At 47.8% G+C, this 19,128-nt stretch overlaps 2 protein-coding genes across 2 annotated transcripts; one reads left to right on the top strand and one right to left on the bottom strand.

The window, feature by feature from the left end:
* Positions 1–5,784: 5,784 nt before the first annotated feature.
* Positions 5,785–6,433, bottom strand: LOC126576875 (uncharacterized). The gene has a single exon (XM_050238177.1). The coding sequence runs from the start codon at positions 6,431–6,433 to the stop codon at positions 5,786–5,788; it is 648 nt and encodes a 215-aa protein (XP_050094134.1). The 3' UTR covers position 5,785.
* A 3,907-nt stretch (positions 6,434–10,340) lies between these two features.
* Positions 10,341–11,439, top strand: LOC126576876 (carbonic anhydrase 2). The gene is made up of 2 exons (XM_050238178.1): positions 10,341–10,667; positions 10,745–11,439. Exons 1-2 carry the CDS (start codon positions 10,341–10,343, stop codon positions 11,363–11,365), a joined length of 948 nt encoding a protein of 315 aa, XP_050094135.1. The 3' UTR covers positions 11,366–11,439.
* Positions 11,440–19,128: the final 7,689 nt, after the last annotated feature.

A 19,128-nucleotide genomic window follows, 5' to 3' on the forward strand; every position in this document is an offset into this window, starting at 1 on the left:
AAGAGTGCCCCTTCCTGGCTCACGATGCAGGAAATCACAGCAACCAATGGCTCCATTGAAAGCTCCAAGGGGGTGACTTTGAGAAAATCTGTGAAGCGTTGAAGCTTACAACAGATTCAAAATCACTGGCTCGCTAATGGCACGAGGCATCGTTAGGCACGATAAAAGCTAATCCGATACGGGACGGTTCGGTTTTCAGCGTGCATATCAAACGACCACCGTCCTCGCTGGGCGGAACATTTCTGGTGTTCGGGTGCGTACCGACGTCACGGTCTAGCTGGTGTTGCTAATTTATCGAACAATACGTAGACCACGTGTCCCAACTGGCGTTGCTGGTGGGCCTTGTACGGAAGACAAATGCGTAACGCTCTTGTTATGATGGGTCACCACCACTGTGGTTACATCCGCCGTTCATTTAGCCAAAAACCTTCCTCCATTCCGTGCTACGCATACGCATGTACCGTTCGGTTCGGTTTCGGAACGGGGGGAGGCAACCGTGCAGACCGAACGTAAATCACTGCTAAGCTCTATGCTAGGGCGAAAATATGCACCGCTAGATATGCCATTTCCTACAAATTCACAACAGAATTCCCGGCTTTTCGGAAGGTTTTACGGAAAGCCACCGTAGCTAACGATCGCATGACGCAATGTTCGATGAATAGCTTCCTTTAGGTTGTCTGTTTTTGGACGTTGATGGACATTTCTTCTAAACAAACCCGATAGGACTGATTATTTACTAAATTATTTGGCCTCAGGGAGAGCATATCAAGAGGAAACGAAAGTTTGGAAGTTTTTAGTATCCTTCACTGTATTGCAAAGTTAAAGAAAACAAAAACATTGAGTTTAAAAATTAAGAAAAAGGTGTCTTAAAAGCTCAAATTTGCCCATCGCAAAACCAGTGCTCTTAGCAAAAGGCATGAAAAACGCTGATGCTAACCGTGCTATTATGAAAATGAACTGAACTTCCACCCTCCCCACTTGGGAGATTATTTCCAAAAAAAACCTCACCCAACGATTATGGTCAAGTATTAAACGAAACCGCACAGCTGGTGCAAAACCGGTGCAATGGTACCAAATGTAAAAGACCGCCCCCCCCCCCCCCCTCGGTCAATGAAAACTGCAACGGTGCATTAAAGTATGCATGACTGGAAATGGAGATGGAGAAGCCGGAAGGAGAAGAAAATAAAACTTTCCAGCTCTCAATGCCGAACATTTCCCTTCCGGCGGGGTTTCTGCAAGTTTACGAGCCAACCCGGGGAGCATTTGCAGAAAGTAGTGCTTGCGCCCTGCGGCCAAGAAGTGCCGACTGACATATCCGCCAGTTGCACCTGAACTGCCTGCAGATTCAATAGCTTGAGCTGGCCAGAAACACACAGACAGTCGAGCGCCAAACTTTTTGCCTTTTTTTGGGGCCCAGGTCTGGTGAAGCTTCCTAAGCGAATGGCCTGCTGACCGGCCATTTTACTGCAATCGCCCACCGGCCATCGAATATCAACAAACTTAATGGAGGCAGCGAGAAGGCAAATAGAAGAAGTACAATATTGAAATAATTCGATTACGGTGTACAGCAACCCCCCCCCCCCCTCGCCGGGTCCGTAGGCGCGCTCGGTTTCGAAGTTATGCCGATTGAAAGAGAAGGTACGTGAACCGTACGTCCCAGAAACGCCCGTGGCCAACCGTGTAGCCATGCAAAATGCTCGGATATGCTCGGAACTGATACTAGGCGGAATTTGTTGAATTTTGCAGTGCAAAAAGTGCACTGCGTCGGGTTGGGGTTTGCCTTTCCTCGACGCCATTTCTCTTAAAAAGCGATCAAACAGCAAGAAACCGGAGGGTTGTTCAATAGAAACGACAACGGGACAAAGTTTTGAGAAAGAACCGACATTCTATTTAATCATTGGCACGATTTTGTTTGAAGAAAAAAGAGTCTCAATTCTGCTCGAAAGCAACGCAAAACAACAAAAAGTACAACTCCTCACTTCTAAGCAGCTTCGAGTTGGACCACCTCGGAACTTGCTCCGCGGTAAATAACATGTAGCGTCGTCGTTGAGCCCCGGTTATGTCCGTCTCCTTGTCCATGTCCTTGTGTTTTCATTGTTTTGCCAGCAGTTTCTGTCTCTGTTCTCGCGATCGGCCACACCACAGCATAAGTCTCCGCCCGATGCGTGCCTATCAACTTTCTCGACCGGATGACTGGCCAGGATAAACATCAAACTTTGCCCCGCAATTGGGCTATCCATTTAATTAGTCGATCTAACCCCGAACAGAGCAACGTTCTAGCATCACCCACCCCCGGGGCCGCTCATCGGAGACATTCTCCATTCAGTCTCAGCACAAACTACACAATTAACATTCATTTCAACTGTGGTAATTAGCTGTTACTTGTCAAGACGCTCCGGGGCTCAGGGCTCAGGGCTCCGGACTCTGGGCTTTTTGCTGTTTGTTTTGTGTGCGTTTTGGGCGCACATAAATTACCGGGGATCCGTTCACGGGATTGGCCAACCATTTGTCGCTCGTTAATGTAGCCCATTTGCGCGTGGACAAACGTTACGATTGCCCATGGCCGGATAGCGACTCCGGCAGTCGCTTTTACATACTTTTAATCTGGATCGTTGTCTGGGAACTGCGGCGGAACATCGGAAATACAATATCGAATATCATAAACGATACAATCAACTAATCCTAGCAGCAGCGTTTACCGTTCATATTATTCACTGGCATGGAACATGTTTTACAAAATCAAATCTCGCTTCCAGGCGACTAAACTGTGAGCAACATCATTCCCACTTTGGCTGTTGAATAGCGCACCAATAAGCCCGCCGGCCATCGGTCGATGTACCGCAATAAAAAATCGATTAATATAATGGGCCAAACATGCTAATAACGATCCAACACCCAACATCGCAACAGCGAGGCTACGAGCTGTTCCTGCCGACGCTCACTATCTCCGCAGAGCGATATTCGGAGGATTTATTGGACATCAACTTTCATTATGCCGACCGCTGCGCGACGTCCTGCGCGACGTGTGTGGCGAGGTCGGAACGCCCCCCCCTGGAGCAAATATGTTCAAAGTTGCTAATATCGATCAGTATCAGATAATATTGGTGCTCTGGTCCAGCAGCCCGGTCCTCCACCCCCGGAAGCCCAGGGCTAGTGCCCGGATTGTGGTTGTTTGGTTTTCATTCGAGCTCTCGAGCGAGCTGGGCACCAAAAACATGCCCCGCATTCAGGCACAGGACACACAAACTAAGCCTGAGCGGAAGCAAATAGGCGTTTGTGTCTACGTTATGGGGGGGGGGGGGGGGGGGGGGGGGGGCTGTTTGGTAATTGGATGCCGAGAGGTCGACATAAATACTTGTGCAGCAGCGTAGTAGTATTTCACAAAATATGTGCTCCAAGCGAAATATTCATAACCAGTTTTTAGACCGGAGTTCGTCGACACAAAACTGCTCCACTGGAACATTTCCTGATCCGCAATGGTTTAAGTATTTGAACGGAATCCATCTACAAAATTTGCAGTACCGTATCCACTTAAAATGTTACAACCACTTATCGTTTTCCGTTGCAGCTTACCACGATGGCGCACAAACTCCCACTCCAGGCTGTTAGTTATTTCTGCAGGTGCGAAGAAGCGAAAACAGAAAATAAAAGCTGCCCCGGATTGTGGTGTGGGGAAAAAGCGACCAAATCCAATCACACACGTTAGACCCGCACCAAGTTAACTTACGCTTCAAATGGCAGAAATAATAATACTAATTACGTACTCCGATAATGAATGTTATGGCCCCTGTTTTGCCGTTGCCGCTGCCCTGGGAGAGAGAGAGAGTGAGGGGGCGCCTCCACCGCACACCCACAGCCAACATTAATTAGTGAGATGGCCAAGGTGCCGGTCCCCCGGACCGGATGGTGCATCGAGAGAAACAATTGGATAATTGAGTGAAACAATATAGAATGCGAACCAGACCGGGTTGCTGCGCATCGATCGGAAGCCGCCAGTGTGCGACAGCCATAGTTTTGATTTGATCCGTTGCTGGGGCTGCAATCTTTCTTCTTCGGCTTGCTAGGATTCCTAGTGCTACGATTCGCACTCCAAAAATCAATCCCTAGACCCCCGAAACATGGCATTCTTCTCTGACGGATTGGCAATCGCGTTCCAAGCGGAACACTTAACATTTTTGAACTTCTTAATTGAATGCAAGTGCCCGGGAAGAGGGGCCCTTTTTGGTGCCGTTTGGTCGAATTGAAACTTCTGATTCAAATTCTTGGACCCGTGGAGTGTGGGATCCCCGGTCCGTTCGCCGGCAAATAAATAAGGTATCGAACCGAAACTTTGACCGAAAGTATCGAAAGTAACAGATAATCAGAGAGTAAGTAAGGAGGTATGCTGTGCATGTGCTGTGTGTCCGTTGCAAACAACCCACCATTACGGCACCAGAAAGTTTGCTCGTTCGCCCACAATCAGAAATGAGGCAAGTATTTGCAAACTACTTTCAACACCCACCCACCAGCAGCCGTGGCATTCGGCGCATCCGGCGATCTGTCCGAAAACTTTACTGACCAAAAGCTGTGTTTTGTAGGCGAACGGACGGCGGTGATGGAGCGCGCACATCGTCACTCTCTGACTCTCTGTGCCCAACCAGTATTGTATAAAGGAAAAATTTGAAGCAAAAATCCTTTTACAGCGTACAGTCGGCCAACGACGATCGCGGGAACACGTAATCAGGAAGGAGATTGTTTGCAAAACCGATCCGTCCATTGGTTTCGTCCAGCAACGCCATTAACGCCAAATAGATTAACACGTTGGCGATGTTTTGCCAACATTTCGCGCATAATTCTCCGCTATCGATCCCGCATCGGGGAAGGAAATTCCATCCACTCCACATCCATCCAGCACTGCGGGGAAAACGGAAAATCAAATTTACACAAAAACAAGCAACGCCACTAACGACTGCTGCGTCTGCGGTCGTTCGGCTTTCTCACATGATTCATTTTCACATTTCTTTTAGAAAAGTTTTCTCCAGTCCGCTCCACTCCCGGCGTGGGAGCGTGGGAAACTAACAACTGTTGCGGAAAAAGCTAATTTATTAGCTAGCCGGCCCCGGACTGGCCACCGGCGCGCATCTCTCAGGACCCGGGCAGGCAGGCAGGAGGACCTGCCCGGGACCCGGAACGTTCCCGGGGATCCACAAAACATCCACATCTTCTTCGCTCCGCATCGCTTGAAGACATGCACAAGGGTCTTGGGAAATGTTTTTCTTTCCCCACCCGAAAACTCGCTCGAAAGGTAGTGGCTGCAAGGAACCTTGATCCCCACTGCTGTGCAGCCTCCCGGTGCTTACCTTCGACTACTACTACGCAAACAATGCTATAAATCTTTCCGGCTCCGGTGTTTCGTGCCCAGTTGCCTTTCGCCCCGTTCGATCTGTCGGATCGGAAAAAGGTAATGTGTTCTCATTATCGTTTTAAATTGATTTAATTTATTGCGTTTTGCTCACCGAACATCATGAATTCTTGCGATAATGCGACTCCAGATTCCGGTTCACGGATTGTTAATGTGCCGGGGGTGTAAGTGGAATCTAATAATTGCTCAAAATTGAAACTGAATAAAAATGCTTGCTCGTAAATGAAATCAGCAGCAGAACACGGTTACCAGTTAGTTTGCAACAACAGCAACAACAAAATTTGATTCCCAGACTGCCACGCATAAAGCGTCCCAAAAAGCCGCTTACATTAAATGCTTTCCCATCAACGAATTTATCTTGGAATCGGGGCGGCAGCTCGCGCCTCACTCGCCCACCGGTCGATCCACCGTCAGGGCCGGCAGCTCCGACAGTTGGCTCGTAATGCTCATCAGGATGGCGACGTCTGGTCCGCTGATGGTTTTGGTTACTCGCTGAAATGTGCCACTCGGTCCACGCCTTTCGGTAGTTTCGCGGATGGCGTAATTACCATCCCGCTGGATGTAAACCTTTCGACACGGTGTGTCTTCCGTCGGCTGGGCCAAACCATGGCACGGGCCGGTGCCTACGGACGGCCCCAATGGCCCACCGCTAACATCAGATACGTTGTTCTCCACACTCAGCACCGGTGTCGAGCGGTGTAGCGGATGACTGAAGCCGGATGCTGGTCCGGACGCGCTGGTTGTCGGTGGTGGTTGCCCCGCGGCCTCGCCGGATTCGGTTTGCGTTTGTTGACACACGTGTCGGATTCGTTCGATCAGCTTACCCAGCTTCTCGACGATTGGCCGCAACCAGATGAGCAGCTGTCGAGAAGTGATTTCTTCCGGCCCCAGGAGGGCATTTGGTATGTCGAGTGTAAAACGAACTATCGCACCGACGAGCCCCACCGTTAGCTCACGGTTGGTCGGTGGAGCGGGTTTCCGATGGCCACTCCTAGCACTCGCGGTCGAATGGATGCCACGCGCACTTGCCATCGTGCTTGCGCTCCTCAAACAACTCGCGGAACCGCTGGGACTGACATTTGTTTGCGATTTCCGAGCGAGCAACGGTTGCTACGATTGTCTCTCATCCCGCTACCGTCACCGCATGCTGTGTGTGAACATTTTTCCATCATGCAACATGGAGAACTCCCCGAGGAGCTTTTAATTAATTGCCATTTCCGCTTGCTCTTGACTGTCACGAATACATTTTGCCTCAAGCTCTTGCTACCTCAAAACGCTTCTCAAATGTGTTGCAACCATTTACCAAAGCAGGATTGTATCAGTATGTCTCAAATCAGCAGCTCCACATCAGAGAGTAGTGTAGAGAAGTCACCTGAGAACAAACCGTGAGAATCACACCATCATCACCAATTGGCCTCGCATCTGGACACTGGGCATAGTACTTTGTATTCTTAATCGAAACCATTAATCAGCCGCCTCTCATTCATTAACTATTTCCGGCCAAGCGGACACAATACACCGCTCATGAGATTTCCGGGAACGAGGAGTTGGTTCGGTCGCCCTTGGTCTCCTCGCTGATACCCAGATCGTTTCGTGTTTATTACAGTTTTCTCCCTAAAGAGGTGAAAGTTTCACTATTACGTGACTGGAAGTGATAAGGAGCTGAATAGTGCACCACGTTGGTGTTGCCGACAACACGTTCGATGCTTCATTTAAAATACGAGGTACGAAAGAAGGAATATAATGCTATTGGCTGTGTTTCTCTGTGGCAACGAGAACAAACGGACACACAGGCACAAATTATTAACGAAAAGTGCGCTTTCGTGCAGCACACCATCCCACCGGTTACGTTGCGAACTCTCCGATGCCCAAACTTGTCCCGCAAAGAGCGTGGCCATGAAAGTGGAGTTTCGTTCGAAAATAAAATTCACCCTCTCCCGCTTTGTGCTTTAAAATGACGAGAAGGTAATAGCCCAGAAGACTTACGTCCAGTGCTTGAACCTTGTTTATCATGATTAGAATCTTGACCAGTTTTCTAAGAAATGGATACGGGGCCCGGGATCGGTGCACTCATTGCCTACCGAAATGGCCAACCGGCGACCGTAACGTGCGGTGTTTGAACCGAGAGAGAGGACAGAAAAGGAAAACAGCGAGCGAAATACCCAAGAAGAAAGGCTTCACGAGTTGATCCTCCACCGCAATGGTCTTTGCTTCGCTCCAGGAGTCCGTTAACCTGTGAAGTGGCTCAGACGAACCAAAATAGAGTTATAAAAAGTCCCCAAGGGTCGCTTAACTCGCTCCTTCTCCCAGCGCCGTAAGAAACGCCTTTGCACTCCATAAAAAGCTCATTGTGGTATCAGCGGACGCGTTGTGCGTGGTGGTGTTGGTGGTGGTGGTGATGGTGCACTTCAGATGCGTGGTAAGATATGATTCTCTCCTTTCATGGGCATCGTGCAGTAAAGCCATCGTAATCCGGCTGGCCCGGTTGCTATCGTTACAGGAAAGGAATGCATTGGGGTCACTCCAGTCGCACTCGTGCTGCGAGCTGCGAGCTCGTTGGCATCGTGACGCTAAGCTTTCTTGCGGTTCATTTGGCATTGATGTAACGGAGCGGATCTGTTGAACCATTTTTATGCAGCCTCTGGATTAGGCCGCCAAAATACGATGCGATGGCGTGGAAAGTATAGAAAGACCGTAAACTACTCAACGACATCTAAGCCGGAGCTGGCCGGAGGTGTCACAGAACTCGGACAAGTTTAGAAAAGTTATGTACCTGTTCCATTTTATGTGCTTCTCAGTATCATAATTTACCTTACCAAATACATGGATTCTGTATTCACATACGATGAAATAACATAATTCTGGGGAAACTTTACCGTTCTATGTCCCAGCATATGGACGAATTCCATTGAAAAATGAGATTCAAGTGGCACAGCGAGCGTAATGAAAACACTTTATTCTGCATTAATAAAACACACAAACATATTCATCATTTCGCAGTACTACACCTAAGCCCTTAATCATCCACTTTGCATGAAATTGGATCGATGGTCACCACGGAATAAAAAAATCTGTAACCGTGTTGGTTACCAGCGATAACCGGACCCAGAACCAAGCAACCACAGTCACTTAGCGGTAATTTAGCGGCTATATCGCGAATAACACACCATTTTGTGGCCTACACGAGCATGTTACAGATTTAAGAGGCTCAGTGCCTGAACCTAATGGCTACTTGTAGGTAGGAAGAGGAGGAGGTCCAGCGAGTTACCCTATCAATAATTCATTACCATCACCACCACAACTCCGGCGATGGCCCGCGAGACCGTGCATGCTAACGTCCTGAAATACGGTTTTAAACCTAATATTTACCTAGCCCACCCGGACGTAATTAACCTTTTTCCGACAACAAACTCCAGATAACCGCATCCATGTACCCGTGCGCATGGTTGACTAATTTGGTCACCAAATTGCGCCGTGTATCTTTGAAAGATCGTTTATCTAGGCGGAACTGGGTCGTTCGGTTCAGCACAACTTTCGCTCCCGTTTGTTGATCCCTGCCGTTAAGGTCAAATTTTGTATTCATGAAACGAATAATATATCGTTATCAAGCATCGTGCTTCCGCTCTTTGATGCCGGGAAAATAACCTAAATTTAATTGTTTCATTAATGCCCTGTTGACCCTAGCGTCCTTTAGTGATGCACTTTATAACATTTTCCCCGTTTTACGCGGAACAACAAGAAACTTTAAATTATCTCAACCTCAGATTTTCTGTCATTTGCATCAAAAACTGTCCGTTTCGCTCCCCTATAACTGAAGCAAGTTCCGGTGGTTCCTCTTAAAACGAGCCATTATGGAATCTTTACTGCCCCTCCTTCAGTAGGTCACTGCGGCACCGGCTCAAAGCCTGCACTTAAATTCCTCAAGAAATGTAGCCGCACATCCGCAGTGCATCTTCCCCCTTTTTGCAGATGAGTGTAAGCGCCATGATTGCAATTCCGTATCCAATTTTCTAAATCTTCCTTCCTGGAACTTTGCTTCTGCGAAATCGTCCGTTCGCGTTCGCTTTGCGCTGCGTCACACCACTTATCCACACCGGAGTGGTGGCAAGGAACGGGGGGGAGGGGCCTAGAAACTTTTGCCTAGTCCCGGTTGACGGTGCTGCCCGGCCAACGGATCACCGGATAATTATATCTTTCAAACAACATTATCCTTATCGTTAATTATGGAACGAAAATGCGGCAATCACAAGTTAGTGCCACGATGAACCGGCTTTGATGCAAATTAAACTGTGCTAATGTCGCGACCTACGGTTTGACGGTGGAAAGTTTCGCCGAAGAACTAAAATGCCAAACATTACAAACTAGGGCAGGTCTTGTGAAATAGTTGGGGTTTGCATTTCGCTCTGGAAGATAAACTAATATTGAAATAAATATTTCGATTTCCGGTTTTTTCCGGCAAAAGAATACACGACAGTACCTTAAAACTCATACCAGAGGGCACAATCTTAAAATAAACTGCAATAGCCAGCCCTCGCAGCCTTAATGGAAGCGTCAGCTTTAGTGAAAAAAAGATTACAGGCTCCAAACCGGTCAACACCGGTGGCCCAGTACACTTTCTTCTGATAACGCTGATACGCAGCTGCAGGAGCTGGCCTTCGATACAAAACGTTGGCCCAGTGACCAATGCCAAAACCCTGTACAAGGTGTTTGTTGTTTGTCCACAAAACGTGCTGTTGCTAATACCTGCGCCACCACCTGTAATCGGTGGTCACGGTCGCAATTTATTCTCGAAATGCCTTTGTAAGCCTTTGGCTGTGGCGCGAGGCTTAACTGATTAGCCGGTCACGTTCTATGCTTCGGTGGTTCGGTGCTCTCACTTACAGACAGCTCACCAAATTGAAGGTATCTTCATCCGCGCTACCGATAAGCCCGAGATAAGATGGTTCCAGTAGGCGACGGTAATGCTCGTGCTCAAGTGCGATGTGGATCAGTGGTCAAAATTGACAGCTGCGCTCTATCTTCAGACGCAGTGGCCGAGTGTGGCCGCACAAAGAGCAAACTTTCCGCAACGAGTGTGGCGCACCGCGTTAATTTTACCCTCAACGTACCCTCGAGTGCCACCGAAATGGCGAAGAATGTGCAAAGCCCGATTGCTCTCAACCAGCGCCGTACGGTGATCACGGATGGGGTGCAACCGCTCGATTACTTTGGCCACTGGGATGGATTGGGCAAGGCGTCAATGGTCAACACCGGATCATCGGTCATGGTAAGTGGTGGACGGGCGCTAGCGCCCCATTAGCAGTGCGGTGATGGTGGCGTTAATCGTGTAATTCTCGCTCGCAGATAACATTCACCGAACGCCCGTTCCGGCCATTCATCGTAGGAGGCGTGCTGAGCAACAAGTACATTTTTGAGCAGCTTCACTTTCACTGGGGCAACGAAGATGGCAGTGGTTGCGAACACACGCTAGAGGGTAGCACCTACTCGATGGAGGCGCACGCCGTGCACTACAACGCCAAGTATGCCAGCTTCGCCGAGGCCGTCGACAAACCGGATGGACTGGCCGTGCTCGGGTTCTTCGTGCAGGCGTACGGTACCGAGGACTGTCCGGCGTTCGGGAAGATTGTTGCAGGATTGCGGCACATCACACAGCCCGACGAACGCGTTGATATCGACGCGGACTGTCTGAGTTGGATCGGGATGCAGGAGCTGAATCGACATTACTACACCTACCGTGGTTCGCTCACGACACCGCCCTACTTCGAGAGTGTCACTTGGTTGGTGTACAAAACGCCGATTTACGTTTCGAGCGCCCAGGTGGCTGCGTTCCGACAGCTTCAGGCCTGTCCCAAGGATACCACCAAGAAGATCGTCAACAACTTCCGGCCAGTGCAGACACCCGAGGCACCACCGGCGGTTGCTTTCGTGCGAAACAATCATCCCGTTGTGTTGGCGAAGTTGTAGCCTTACGTTGACGTGTTAATTGCACCACCTGTCTCCGGCCATTCCGGTATCCGGTTTGGACGGCCTGTCAACTCGAAAACCAATAAACCAATCGAAATCCGAACGGAATGGAAATGTACATCACAGAGGGGAGTTAGGGATGAAAGAAAAGTTTCAAATTTCCATCACGATGAGAGTGGAAAAACTGTTTTCCATAAAACAAAAACAAAAAACAACTACAGCGAAGCATTAAAAACTAACCGCAGGAAGGTGTATAAGTAATCAAACACCAGCCAACGGATTGCATAACGCACCGGAAACGGGTTTGTTAGCATCAACACCTGCCGGGACCGACCGGTTGTGGCGGTGTTCTGGGTTTATTTGATGTTTTATCTTTGTTTGATGATGCACGACCACACACGACCAGACCGGTGGAGACCGCACCGCGATGCCTCAAATTGGATTCAAGCTGTACGATATCGAAACGTTGAGTGACGGGAGTGGTGCGTTATCGTAAATGGATTTCCCGCGAATCCTCGTATCACATCAGGCTCCATACCATAGGCACCGAGCAGAGGAATTACAATATTTGGGTTACAGAAACAACACGTGCCATAAAAACGATTATTTGGTCAAGGGCTGTTATTGATATTCACAACACAACGCGCGCGTGCACCGCGCAGCAACTGAAGCCTTAACGTATTTACGAAGCACATATACACCACAATCCGATACCGAGAATCAATTCCTTTGCAATCATTACAAAACGTTGCGTTTATCATAATCGACGACAAACAACCAACCAACCAACCAACTAATGGTACTCATTTCTAGTACTTACGTGGAGGAATTTAATGTTTTAAAGCGCAATGTGTGTTCGTACATCTGTTGTCGCCGCACTGTCTCTGCCTTTCTGATTGTCTCTCTTTCTCTCGCTGGCCCGTCATTTGCCAAGTTCATCGGTAGCCCCTTCCTGGGTCGTTGGAAGTCCAACTTTTTGGACACCGTAGATTAGAGACGATTGGAAAACTTCACAGAAAGTTTCATCATTCGCGCATACCGCACGCGTGGGGCATTGGCTTTTCGGCCAGTGGGTAGCCGTGGCCGTTGCTGCTGCTGCTGCTGCTGCTGCCACTCGATATTGCAGCACCGGAAGCGAGTGAATGTGTCGCTTCCGTTTTATTATGTGAAGGATGCTGGCGAGCCAACTGAACAAATAAATTTCGTAAGCTTAACAAACTTTCGAGCACAGAGTCTTCCGACACGCGTCCGTGGACAGTTTGCGTCCGTTCGGTCACATCCGCATGCGGTCACAGAGAATGGCTCTTGGAATGGTACGCTGTTGCCGTTGCATGCTAGATAAGTTCCCTCTGGGAAACAAAAGTCACGAACTAATACTATTTAATGAAATTAATATGAATTCATGCATAGGATTTGCTCGCAGCGATGCAGTTTAACTCCTTGGCGAATTATACATCATTTAGAGCAGAGCGCAAAGATAACTTCTTATAAAATTTCCCTTGATTTTGTTCCCCAAAACTAAAACCGCAATTTATGTTTTATATCTTAAACAATCTCACATTCATATTCAATCACTAGGATACACAATATGCTGAACGAAAAAGGGTCTTGCATCACAAAACCTTAGACATCAATACGTCAATAAGCTTGGCCTATTTTATGCTCGCCATATCAAATAACAGAAGCCGGAGCGATGATGGAAGCGCCTCGGAACCGCACCACAGCAGAACATCTATAAAACACTCCCGTTGAGCGTGGCTCAGCTCAGCTAATAGATAATTAAGGCCCTATAACCATAAATGTTTCCAGCGTACCGTCACCGGCAGTAGCTCGTTTGGGCGTTGATAAGAAAACGCGCCAGCTTCTGCATTCCAACAGAGCCCCAAACCCAGAATTGCACATCGCCGCTGATTGGTTCCTTAAGCATTCCAGCTTAATGATGCTCACTGAACGGTTTTGCAGCAAACGACTCCTTACGCCCGGCTCCAGTTTCGGGGCCCGGCTGATAGAGGGAAATCGATAGTCTCATTAGGTTTTCATTTCGTTTTGAGCAAGGCCCTAGCTTGCTTGCCCAGACAGCAGAACATCAAATGTTGGTCTGCGGTGAAGCTAGTGCCACCACCACCACGGTTGGTACTCCAGTCGAAAGCACGAAGCGAAAAAATCTTATGAAGCTTTATCTAAATCTAAGAACGGATGACATAGCGGGCTCCACCGAGCGCCTGATAGCAAGGATTTACTGGGTGCTGGAAGGCTACGCTCCATTCAACGGGCTGGAAGGTTGCTTCCGGCTCGCAAAGCATGGAACGGGCAGAACATGGAAACGACTTCAAAGGACTGTGCGATATGCTGTAATATCTAAGTCATTCAACCGTTCCAGGTCATCAATCGATGACGCCATCACTGAGGAGCGACAGAGAAGAAGGGAGTGCGAAAAAAGAGAGAGAGCGAAAGAACGATTGAAATCAGCTCCTTGCTTTGGTTCAATTCAAAGATCATAACCGTACATTGGTTCGGAATGAGGTGTCTACGCGAAATGCGCTGCTTTCCTAAGCGTCCCCTCCCCGTCTGATGCAAAAGCTAACGATCATATTCCATTTCCGCAAACCTTCATTTGAAGTCGAATCAATTTTCCACTTTTAAATGGGTGATTTGAGAAAGAGCTGGATTTTATTGACATTATTGTGTGGCATTTAGATAAGTGCACACACCAGATAACGTTGCCAGAATGACCCAAGAAATCCTTTTTGGTTAATTTTATAAAACCAGCAAAATATCAAAGCAAACACGTCACGAGCTCCTCATTTAACAAAACCGGGCACGATCCACGAAGGCGTAGAACAACGGAGTGACAGGTCTCAGTGGCTCAGAATAGACAGCAATTCAATTAATCTAATTGATCGTAGCGGCTTATCTGCAATGGTTGTTTTCAAATTTGATTTCGGGTTGAGGCTTTCCCAACCACTCTCTCTCCCCGGCTTCGTCCGCCACGGGCCACAAATATGCCTCACAGACTGACAGCCTCACCGTCACCCCCTCCAGGAAACCATTTTGTTTTATCTTTCTGTTACTTTTCAAGCGCAGGCAGCCAATGGCCACCCTGCAACCATTCCCAGCCATTTCCAGCTCCGTCCGAAGCTCGCGGAGCAGATAAATTGTTTAATCCCAAGCCAGCAACACGCTCATTTCATTTCAATTAGCAGAACGAGAGAGTATTTGTCTTCTGCAGGACTGCGGAGGTGAGGACGCACCTCACCTCGCGATGAGATAAGTTTCAATCAGCGGGAAGAGATTAGGAGGTTGCTTTATGGAGTTGTCGGTGGCACGGAATGATAAGAATTCTTCGCTTCGATTCCGCGAAGCGAACCTTCTGCCCACGATGACGTTTTGTGCCCCAGGTTCCCGGTGCTATCCTATTCGTTGCATTCCAAAGTCCCCGGTCCGCTGGCAGAATTCTATTATATCGAAGCAATATATTGCAACCAAATGTGCCACCTGGGGACCTGCATCGACAATGCGAACAGTAGCGGACATGCGTGTAAAATGCACCTGTATCTCCTTTAGTCATCTTGCTGTCATGGTGCAAGGTGTGTAACCCTAGCCTTACCACCCAGCGCACCCAAATAATCTCTTCCCCCACCACGTACTCGCACAGCAGCGGTGCTGGAGTAGTGTATGAAGACGAGATTTATGAGGTCTTTCCCGTCATAGACACAGTGTCGCGGCGTAATCCCGTGCCCAAGGTATTCTCACCCTCTCTCATTCTCGCGCTAGCACCTCGCAGACACATATCGAAGGCTGTCAACATAAATAACAAAGCTGCCACACTGATGCCCCACCAGCGAACCAGATGATGAAGCACGTGAGCACACGAGTGTTTTTCATCAATGGCCAACCCAGTCTTTCAATATCACACTCGCTCAATCTCGCCCAGCACCGGAATGCGGTCACAGGATGGTCTCAATAATCTAAAAAGGCACTGGTCGCGCCACTGTGAACAAGATGTAACCACTGTGGTGTGTCTGGGTTCGCGCTAGGGATGCTCTCTTTTTATGTACGTGTGTATGTGTGTTTTTAGGTGCAAAAAACGTGCTCTATAAACAAGCAACGCGCCTATTTAGGCAAGGTAGGCGGCCGAAGCGTTGACACCATTTTTATGACCAACCTGGCTACTGAGCTCGCAAGCGGCGAGCGGGGTCTGGTAATAATTTTTGCTGCCTCATGATTTATCCCTTTTGACCGTGCTAACGAACGAAGCCCGCGGTGGCGCGGCTGAAACCCTCATCAAAAGCTGTAAATTATGGATCCTGCAAGCACCGCCCGGGCTAATATTCCTTTTGCGCCCTGGTTTTAAAACCCATTCACGCCATTACATAGTAAAAACGGTGTACTTGCTTTAACGTAGGCCCTAAGATAGTAAACAACCAACCCCGGGGGGGGGGGGGGCGCTTTACTCCGGCGTAGGCGTAATGGGAGCGAGATGAATTTTTCTCCCCCCAAAAAAAAGGAGCGTCCAATCAATTGAAAGCCTCCGGGCTACGGTTCAATGAGGTGCAGCCGCTTTCGACATCTCATAGGCCACTCATTGGCTCGAAGGCTCTGGGAACGTAGTATTCCAGTGTTCCAGCACCAATGATGTGATGGTCGCACGGGGGCGAGGAGCAGATACGTTTTATCCCGAAGATCCTGATGAAATAATCGTATCCTAACTTTTCTCATTAACATTCAAATCCACCGAACGCGAAAGAGGCGCGAAAGGTTCCCTCCGCGCGCGCCGTACCGCGGATCATAAGCCGAATGAGCTGCCGACTGTTGCTTCATTATTCAAATTTTTGCTACCCTGCTAAATGTGATACAAACGTACTTCGCATAAATAATCATTGATCAGTTTTAATTACTACGCGATACACAGGATGGGCGCGAGTTCGTAAATGTTATTTATTTGCTAATTATAAATTATATCTTTTGATGTTTGAACCGTGACGGGGTCATGGGGTCATCGGAACAGTATTTCACGCGATATTGAAGGCCGTGTGGCCACTAAATGGAGAGGAATACGTTTGGCGAGTTTTCGTTCTTTATTATGCCGCAGGAGGTGTTAAACATCAAAGGAAACTGTTTCCCAACGCCAGCGGTTGCCGGTACAGAACCTACCTGTGCCTACTCTTGCAGGAAAGGAGGGCACATTTCATGAGGCATTCTGAGTGAAAAACGCTCGAGTTAATTCCGGGGAAAATAGCATCACCATCAGTTTTAGTAGGCTTGGACTCTGTATCCTTTTATAAATTAACCTGCTTTTCAAAATTGGTGCCTTGCATAGAAAAGATTGGAAATTCCTTTTGTGAATTGGTGGTGGTGGTGTAGATTTCCTTCTGCATCAATCAACTAACAATCCAAGAAAGCTCCTGCTTGCATTCAGCACAAAGAATGCAAAAGATCAAACATATGTAAAACCTTACGTTGCAGTGTATTCCTGGAATGCATTCTAGGAATTGCCTTTCTAGTGACAAGGTGCAATATTTCTCGCTAGCTTCTCGCCTCTCTACTCTGTACACGCTATTGTGCTTTCCAACTGCTAAAAAAACCAGAGTGCATAACCAAGATAAGCTCGTCAAAAGCAACCCAACAATCGCCGGATCCCGTTTCTTTAACTCTCGTTCTCTAACCTAGTTCACTTTCTTCACATGATCGTCTCTCCTAACATGCTTTTGCTGGACAACTTGAATCCTTGACGAAGCATAGCACCGGGTATTGGACAGGGTATTGTTAGAGTGGCGAACAGTATTCCCAAACAGTGGGACACCACTGAAGCACATGACAACAAGCAGCAAAGCTATTCCGATAATGCATTCGATAAGCAAACGTGTTCCCCATTTCATTACACGCACCTTCGATCTATGGTGAATGGTTGTAAAAGAACATTGTGTTTCTGTTCGTTCGTACCACTTGCGACGATAAGTTAACCTCAAGCCCTCCATCAGCGTTTTTGCCACCACGCCACACCGTTCGTTAGCCAAACATTCAGCATGGATATCGCACTGCTAGCTAATGTTGACCACCAAGGGGAACCTTTTGTATCGGTAAGGTCTGAAGATAATGTTCAAGAACTTGTCATCTTGCCGATCCCTCGTCACTTTTGATCGGACTCAGGGTCAAAAAGGTTACCACCTTATTCCCTGCGCTATCGGACAGGGCGCAAGATTAAAGAATCTCATTTTCCACCGGAAATTGAATGTTGCTCAATAGTTTAGTTCGATAATAAAAACCGCTTCCAACCAAGCTACCATCACTGTTGGTTTATCAGGATGTTCCTGATAGTTGCTCCAGACAAAGCTTCTTTACGAACCATTTAACGAGCAACCGTTTTCGTTTTCCTTTTTTTTTAAATCATTTTCTTCTTTGTGTCCCGTCTCGTAAACTCGTCTCGTTCTTAAAGACCGATCCCGCAAATGTTGCCCGAAGACAAGCGAATCTTTATGATTATGATGATTACGGTAACCATTAAAATGCTCGAAGAAGCTATTCTTGGCCGGTGGCAGCGTCGGGTAAATTATAAGTTTAGGGGTTGAAGCCACTTTAATTAATAGCGACCGGCAGCCAGCGATGGATCTAAACGGATGCAAACTCACTGCTCCCGGAGGAAAAAAGGAAGCAAGGAAGCGCACAGTCCATGGACGGTGCAACATATTTTTGCCCTGCTGCTTCCTACAACTTAAGCCGATCGACAGTTCCCAAGATGCAGTGCCTAGGTCGAGCCTTTCGAGGCTAATGTGTCGTTCGACAAAGGAAAACAGAGATTAGGTCAACCGTGTAGTATGGTGCTTAGCAAAAAAAAAACAGGGGAGAGGAAAAGCTCTTCTCGGCACTACTAACCCCGACGGGGGCCGGGGTATTCAATTTTCGCTCATTATGCTGCTCATGTTTCACTATGCACCGCGGCGCTACCGACAGAGTGAACGACAGTTAGTGATCGCTGTGCCGGTGAGACGGTCGATTAAACAAATGTTATGGAAATGAAGAATGTTTTTGAAAAGATAATTACTTTGAGCAGAAATCCGAGCAATGACCTCTCTTTCATTATCCCTATTTAAAAGCCATTAACCTTTCCATCTCAATAATATGGGGCATTTATCCTCGCTCTCTCTCTCTCTCTCTCTCTCTCTTGCTCTCTATCTCTTTCTCTCTCATTCCCTTCTTTTAATGTGCAATCTTAATGGCTTCATTCACTGGAACATCCTGCTAGTTTTACTGTCGAAAGCTTCCTCAGCTCACATCTTCGGCAATGCGCTCAGCATGAAAACAGGAATTAAGTGCTTGAGTGCCAATCATCATGCCCTCGGCAAGCATCTGCCAAAGTGCTTTGAACAATCTAAAACCAAGCGCAAAAATAATCGAAAATTCTGAAAACATTCGAGAAGATCCTGCTGTTGCGCACAAGCGAATGGAATGTTGATAACCAAAAACCCAATTACTTTCATGTACAGCGAATGCATAATTTACGACTTTTTGCGTCCTTTTTTATGTTGTGACAACTTATATCAGGTGAAGATCAAAGAACTTCCGAGTATGGCGGATATGGCCCACCGGAAGCATCACCGGCACGCACTGTCCGTGCGATCAATCTTCATTTTGTGTCTGTGCGTGAGGAAACGGAATCCATTCAGTGAATGTTGATATAAAAAGTTGTTAGCTCAGGATGTCCAATCAATGCCTTGTTTATGGTGTTCGGAGTTGCTGCGTAGATAACAATTATGTAATGTAAC

This window comes from Anopheles aquasalis, chromosome 3, assembly GCF_943734665.1.
Source record: "Anopheles aquasalis chromosome 3, idAnoAquaMG_Q_19, whole genome shotgun sequence".
Lineage (NCBI taxonomy): Eukaryota > Metazoa > Arthropoda > Insecta > Diptera > Culicidae > Anopheles > Anopheles aquasalis.

Bases quoted from the DNA above. Each gene is read 5' to 3' on its own strand.
- LOC126576875 (XM_050238177.1), bottom strand. From the start codon at position 6,433: ATGGCAAGTGCGCGTGGCATCCATTCGACCGCGAGTGCTAGGAGTGGC.
- LOC126576876 (XM_050238178.1), top strand. From the start codon at position 10,341: ATGGTTCCAGTAGGCGACGGTAATGCTCGTGCTCAAGTGCGATGTGGA. The intron at 10,668-10,744 runs GTAAGTGGTGGA...TCTCGCTCGCAG, and splicing joins ACACCGGATCATCGGTCATG to ATAACATTCACCGAACGCCC.